This window comes from Vigna angularis, chromosome 10 (genome assembly GCF_016808095.1).
Source record: "Vigna angularis cultivar LongXiaoDou No.4 chromosome 10, ASM1680809v1, whole genome shotgun sequence".
NCBI lineage: Eukaryota > Viridiplantae > Streptophyta > Magnoliopsida > Fabales > Fabaceae > Vigna > Vigna angularis.
In genome coordinates this window covers 29024331-29031893 of record NC_068979.1, presented here as the reverse complement: position 1 = coordinate 29031893, position 7563 = coordinate 29024331, and the positions used below count along the sequence as shown (strand labels likewise).

At 34.8% G+C, this 7563-nt stretch overlaps 1 protein-coding gene across 1 annotated transcript; it reads left to right on the top strand.

Moving 5' to 3' along the window:
* The first annotated feature begins 1584 nt into the window (after positions 1-1584).
* Positions 1585-4217, top strand: LOC108318870 (piriformospora indica-insensitive protein 2). The gene is made up of 2 exons (XM_052869107.1): positions 1585-2298; positions 2874-4217. The coding sequence occupies exons 1-2, from the start codon at positions 2089-2091 to the stop codon at positions 4074-4076; spliced, it is 1413 nt and encodes a 470-aa protein (XP_052725067.1). The 5' UTR covers positions 1585-2088; the 3' UTR covers positions 4077-4217.
* The last annotated feature ends 3346 nt before the right edge of the window (positions 4218-7563 follow it).

Here is a 7563-nt window from a genome sequence, read left to right as displayed (position 1 = left end):
AAAACACTTTATAAAAAAATAATAGTTTTTTATTCTTATCCCTATTTTTAAATGTTTTCAATTTCATATTTTTAGTAAAATAAATTAAGATAATTATTTTTATCAGATGAGATATATTGACTTTTGTTCAGACATCTTATTATATTATATTATTTAAAAGTGGAAATGAAAATAATGTCTGAAAATAGTTATCAAGAAAACAGTAGTTATTACTCATTACCTAACATGCAGCTCAATATAATGCTGTATAACTTATTTTGTGTAAAACTACGAATTCAAACGAATTCAATTAAGTCACTGCAAAATCATTTAGTTACAAAAGAACAAAAACCATATCCAATACTTGCAGCACTTCAAATTTATCTGAATACTTTGTACTTCAACCATACATGAAAAAACCACTTAGAAGGTTTGTTTTAGAACTATTATCAAGGTAATTGAACAAAGACATGAAAGTTTTCTATTTTTGTCAAAATATATAATAAAGCAAAAATTCTTCCTTAGCATAAACACACACAAAAGAAAAGGCACTCAATGATTATTCACGTTTGATAAACCGCACAACATTTTCCCAGTAAATAAATCATACAACAATGTTGCAGAAAGCTTGGGAAACAACGAACTTAATACTATTACTGTCATTTTTCTTCTCCTTTTGCTGAGACAGGAATTGCATTCACACCCCAGACCAAAAACTTTTTAGCATAAGAAAACTCAGAAGTGGTTTTTTTGGTAGAAAATAATGTGGTCCTCATCATCCAACCGCAATGCAATGCAATGCAATGAAACAATATGGTTAGCTTCAGTTTTCAAAGCCACTCTGATATGTTGTCCTTTTTACCCTCTGCAGTTTCAGAGGGCTGTTAAAACCCCCCAGGCCACCACCACCAAACAAGACAACAAGGCAATAACAGATAAAAGCCTACTTTGTCTTGCATGCACTTACATGCACCTTTCATTTTTTGCATGCATGATATGGTCCCCTACTAATGCCACTTTTCTCACACTTTAATTTCTTCATAATACCCTTAACCAATCTAATCTAATCAGACATCTTAAAGTATATCTATTTCTTGGAAGTTCCACCTTGAGATTGAGTTAGGTTCTTAATACATATTTTCATTAGTTTGCAATTTTTATAATGGTCAAAAGATATATACACTCTATTATCACTGGAATACAAGTCTAAGTCTAAGTTCCACATTGGATAGAAATAAGAGAGTAGAACATCTTAAGATGAAAAAAGATCTATTAATTCATTGTCTTAAAGTTTTCTATCAATCCCCTCGTGTGAGCTCAGATTTCATTTGTGTATGTATCTTTCCGATCAACCTTCTCTTTATGGGTCCAACGATTACTTCCTAACTCCAACGTATATGTTAAGTATTGAAGTGCATTGATAATAATGCTAATAATGTGACATTCAATAATTGAATCAGAAAGAGTGTGCCATTTTCAGACCAGATTTCGCTTTCATCTTATATAGACTTGATACAGCTCTGGCCATATTAGGCTCGTAGGCTCGTTAATATTATGACTTTGAGCTTCGAGAACTGTGCTAACAAGAACATATTGTGTTGTTCCCTTATATCTGCTATATACTTCCTTAGCTTTTCCATAAACACAAAGAGGAAAAGAAGTCAGGTTTCTTGTTATGCATTTGTTTTTCCTCTACCATTATTCTTCTCCTTTTCCTCTTAAGTTTTGAACACAATTTTAGGATCCTGTTCTTCCTTTCCTGATGCAAGAATCTTCTCCATTTGTTTTATCAAATACCACTGGCTAAAATGTCCCTTGCTTCCCATAGGGACCCATCTTGGTATTTCTTTTGTCTTGACATGCTTGCTTACTGTTGAGGGAGTAAGTCACCTGCTCTTCCTCCTCCTTTGTCTGTCCTTTTTCTTGTAATTTAGTTCGATGTTGTTTCTATGTCAAATAGTGAATTGTGTATGAAAATCACAATGCAAGTTGTGAAATAGAGTTCAGGCCAAAATAGCTCCTTTTGCTTGTGTTTGTTTTATCAATTTTGCTCCATCCACACCTTGAGTTTATCCTGTTCATGGTAGTGCTGCTTTCACTCTTTACCTCATGAGGAACTTCAAGGCTTTTGGTCATGTCATCATTGCTCTCTTCATCATCTCTCTGAGTGCTTGGTGTCATGGACAAGTAGAACTTGACAAAGCTCCTATGGAGAAGGCTGAGAAAGATGCTCTATTCTCCACCATTCAAGGTTTTGTTGGTAACTGGTGGAATGGCTCAGATCTCTATCCAGATCCTTGTGGTTGGACTCCTATTGAGGTGCTTTTCAGTTTTGACCCCTCTGAATGACTATACATCAAAGTGCAAAATTTCATAGCAACTACCTTTATATTGGCTGTGGAAATGTGTAGCACCTTATTTAAACTATTTCTGGTTGAAGTTATAAGACCATCTTGCATTCAAGAATTTCAAATTCTTATTATCTTTTGCCTTACAGATTTCAGGGTAACAACTTATCATTACTATGTCAGTATACAAGGCCTTGAATTTTTTTTACATATAACTGTGAGGTGAACTTGGCATTCTGCAGCAAGCCTTCTGAAAATAAAAGAAAATCACTTGGCTCAGTTTTTAGAATTATACAGAGTCCTGAATTGTTCTTCTTTAAATATTTTTTTGTTTTTTTTTTTCAAAATGATGGCTTCAAAGTATGAACCTCAGTTATTTTGTCTTTGTTTTCCAGTAACTAATTTGGTCCTTGCAAAATATTGCATGCATTGAGTCACTGTATCTGTTTCCTATTAGGCCATGTTCTCTTTAAAAAAATGTTCCAAAACAGTACATGATATTCAAAACATTGTTTGACTGATATTTAGTATTGTTTTCTGCTGCAGGGGGTTTCTTGTGATCTGTTTGACGGATTTTGGTATGTTACTGTCTTGAACATTGGACCAATCTACGAGAATTCTCTAAGTTGTGCCAAAAATTTGGAGTTCAGACCACATTTGTTTGAGCTGAAGCACCTCAAAACTCTATCCCTATTCAAATGCTTTAGATCACAACGCAGGCATCAGGTTACAATCCCCAATGCAAACTGGGAAAATCTGGCTGGCAGCTTAAGATCACTTGAGTTTAGATCAAACACAGGTCTCATTGGAAAAATCCCTTCAAGTTTTGGTGTCCTAAAGAAGCTTCAGTCCCTAGTACTGTTAGAAAATGGTTTAACAGGTGAAATTCCACCAGAGATTGGCAACCTGAAAAAGTTGAATCGGCTTGTCATTGCAGAAAACTATCTCAGTGGACACATTCCAGATATTTTTACTGCACTGGGTGACTTGTTGATACTTGATTTGAGTAGAAACTCACTATCCGGGTCTTTACCTTTAACACTTGGATGCTTAACCTCCCTTTTGAAGCTTGATGTTAGCAATAACCATTTGGAGGGGAATTTGTTGAAAGAATTTGCTTATCTGAAGAATCTGACCCTTTTGGACCTTGGGAATAACAGATTCTCTGGTGGGTTGACATTGAGCATTCAAGAGATGCATTCTTTGGAGGAAATGGTTTTGTCCAACAATGCAATAGGTGGAGATATCAGGATCCTGAAGTGGGAAAACCTTCATAACTTGGTCAGTTTGGATCTCTCTAACATGGGCTTAAATGGGGAAATTCCTGAGTCTATAATACAATTGAAGAGGTTGAGATTTCTACGCCTCAGTGACAACAACCTCACAGGCAACCTTTCACCAAAACTATCAACTCTTCCTTCTCTCAATGCACTCTATGTTAGTGGTAACAATCTTGCAGGAGAGCTTAAATTCTCTATGGAGTTTTATGGAAAAATGGGAACACGTTTTGGAGCCTGGAACAACCCCAACCTTTGTTGCCCTCTTGGAGCAATTGCAACAAGTAATGTTCCATTTGGGGTAAAACCATGCCAGCAGCAGATCAAATTGGTAGAATCTAACACAAATGGTAGTGATGTTAACAAGACTTTCTATTCAATAGCCTCTTTGTGCCATGCTCCTAATCACTTCTGGTGGACTTTTCCATTCATCATGATTCTCTTCCTAAATTCTTATATAATAGGTCTTTAATCAAGATAGTAGTTCAAATTTGACTTTAACTTCATAGGGATATTAGTTACAGCAACCTGTATTGTAGTACTTCTGTATTTTGTTACGACACAAGTTGACACTGTTTTTTCCATCTTCTTGTTGGCTTCATCTTACCATATACTCCATCTAGTTTAATTTCTCTATTACAATGTTCCTATCAGCTCAGTAGTAGTAGTTCCTGAACACTTGCTTTCTCAGTGTTGAAAGAAGAAACCAAGATTGGCCACTCTACAAATGGAATACAAAACAGTAATGTCAATGTCTCCAAGTCACATCTCCTTACAGTTCCACAGGTGAAGGGTAAGGACCTAACAGTGTATGCTGGTAACACTTATTTTCATCGTACAAATAATTGAACTTATCATTTAATTTCACTGTTTTCTATTTTGTCCGAAGAACGTGTACACACCTTCAAGAGTTGTTGCCTAATCTAATTGATAATCAAGTTTTCATGAACATGTTTTAGATAATATAAGAAAAATATCAACATAAACTTGGTTGCTTTTAAGAGAAATTGACTGCATTCAAGTTGATTTTGAGTTTGAGAAAGTTTAATTAGTAGGTAGGTTATCCAGTTATATATGATTTTTTAAATATATTTTTTATTTTAGTTAAGTCTTTATCATATAATTGTTTTCATCTGGGTTTTTGTAATTTTGAAAATCGTCACAGATTATAACTGTATAACAATTCTAAAGAGCTAAAAAATAATTCCAGAGAATACTGTTCTAGTTTTAAAATCCAATCAAGAAAAGAAATAGTTTAGAGACATATTTGAAAATCACAAACAGTTTAAACACCTACTAAATAATTAGATCTTTTAAAAATTACATCTAGCGTCTAGATGAATTTATAATATATTTTGAATTGTTTCAACAATATGTCCTCTCCATATTTTGTAAATTATTTTGTTCATGTCTTATTAATAAAGAAAAATTTCAACGGATAATTATTATTGAAATATAAAATGTTATTAAACTTTTAGAAAAACAAATTTCTAAAAAATTTAAAAATAAAAATAATTTATATTAATAAAAAAAATTGCCTATAAAGTATATACACTAAAAAACAATTATAAAAGTAATTCTAGTGGGCACTCTTAACAAGAAGAATTAATTACACAGACTTGAATTATAGTTATTGTCTGTATGTTTGGTGGACAGTAGTATATATTGATATCTTGGTGAACATATGCGTCTGTGATGTTAGGAGAATTAGGAAACAGAATCCAGAATGAGACTTTGGCATTTCTACGATTGGATTTCCGAGGCAATGAGATTTATTTATTTATTGTGACTTTAAGAGGGTGAAAGTGAGATGTGAAGGGTAAGGTATGGTCCTATAGGTGTAGGGATAGTTGTGATGTTGATGATGAAATGGTAGGGTGGAAGCAATGGTACAGTGCCTTTAATGGAGGTTGTGGTGTTTAAAGTGGACAATCATATTCTCTTTCTTCAACATTGGTTACTTCATTTCTTCACAGGGCATTAAACAATGTGCAACTGTGCACAATTTAATGCGATCATCATCTCATTGCTTGGATTTGGACTACACCATAATCTCTATTTTTCATCATCTTCTAAGATAGATTCCTTTCAATGTTCCTTTCTAGTTCCACTTTCTTTTACTTAAATAATGTATTCAACAATTATTTTGATTGCAAAATATTTACGCAAATTTTATCGTTCTTTTTTTCATATTAGAATGTCATATTTTAATAATTAGGTTTAATTGTTTGCTTTCTCCTCAGTTTAGTTGAAGTATGTCAAATTTATTCTTCCTTTTAGAAAAGTTGTATTTTCGTTCACACGTGATTCAAAAGTGACAATTGCATCCAAATATAGAAAAATTTGTGTCAATAAAGTCATTTCCGTTAAATGCAGATTAACTGTGTTAACTGATTGATTATTTGACAGTAGAGAATTAAAACGTGGCAAAAGAGTGACAATATTGGTAATGACGTGTCAATGAAATTAAAATTAGGCAACATGGAAATAGGTTATTGAATTGGGAAAATTAAAATCATAATTCATTTAGGGGTTTTGTGAAAGATATATCCATTACGGGTTTTGTTGTGAATGAAATCAAATTAGGGCATTTGGGATAGAGTGTTTTTGAGTTGACGAAGAGTGAAAAATCGCAATTGGGACTTTTGAAAGCAGAACTGCGTTTGGTGATTTGGAAGCGCTTTTCGCATTGTTCGTGGGGTATTTGGAAGTGCGAAGTGGGTTCCATTCGAAGGTCCATTCAAAGGTGCGTGTACATTGCTTTCGTTGGGTTTATGGTTGCTTTGGTGTGTGTGTTTGCTTTTGTTGTGGTCCCCCATAAACTATTATTTCTGTTTGGTTGTTGTCCCCCATTATGGGTGTTCTATGTGGTCCCCATTGTGCAGGTTAAAGTCAATCTTTATGATGTGTTTAGGGTTCAGTACAAAATTATTTTAATTGTTTATGGTCTGTTTAAAGTGCTTTTTGGAAGTGTTGTACCCTGTTATAATGTAAATGTAGTGTTATTTTGGTCAATTAAATGTAGTGTTATTTGGGTAAACTTAGTCTGACATGATTTTTTTATATTAGTTGAGATGCCTAACTGTGATGTCGAAGTTGTCTTTCACCATGGGGCCAAATTTGTGAATTTAAATATGAGTTCGGTGAAACATCTACTTTAAAAATTGACCCAGATAGATGGAGCTACTTTGAAATTATGTCCATTTTTGAAGGAGATGAGTTATATTAATGTTAAAGAATTGTGGTATTCAGTGAGTGGTGGTACTGTGTTAGAAGGAAGGTTAGAACTATTATCTGATGACAAGGGTGCATGTGATCTGGTCAACCTTGCCATATTGAATGGTCAATCTCACCTGTATGTTGTACACATGGTGTCAAATCCTGAGTACGTTCATATGTTGGGGGATGGTGACACTGATAATCGTGTAGAGGTAGAGTGTGAGGAAGAGTCTGACGGGGCTGTTTTGGGGGACGGTGTAGAGGCTGGCAATGATAATTGTGTGGAGGCAGAGGCTGAGGGAGACACTGATGGGGTTTTTTGGGGGAGGGTGTAGAGGCTTACAATGATAATTGTGTGGAGGAAGAGGCTGAGGGAGACACTGATGGGGCTGTTTTGGGGGAGAGTGTAGAGGCTGACAATGGTAATGGTGTACAGACGGAGGCTGAGGGAGAGGATGTTAGGGCTGTTTTGGGGGAGGATGCAGATGGTGACAATCATATTGGTGTAGAAACAGAGTCTGAGGGAGAGGATGATGGGGGACATGATGACTACAATGTTAGAAGTTGGAATAGGACTGAAGAGGATGTGTTGAGTGAAGATCATCTTGTGGAGGTTAATGTCCATGGAGATGAAGTGGAAGATGATTTCTGTAACCGTAGTGAGGAAGTTGAAGTGGGTGGACCAAGTGAGTCTTGTAATCCATTCCAGCATGTACAGGATAGAGGTTTATCTGATAATT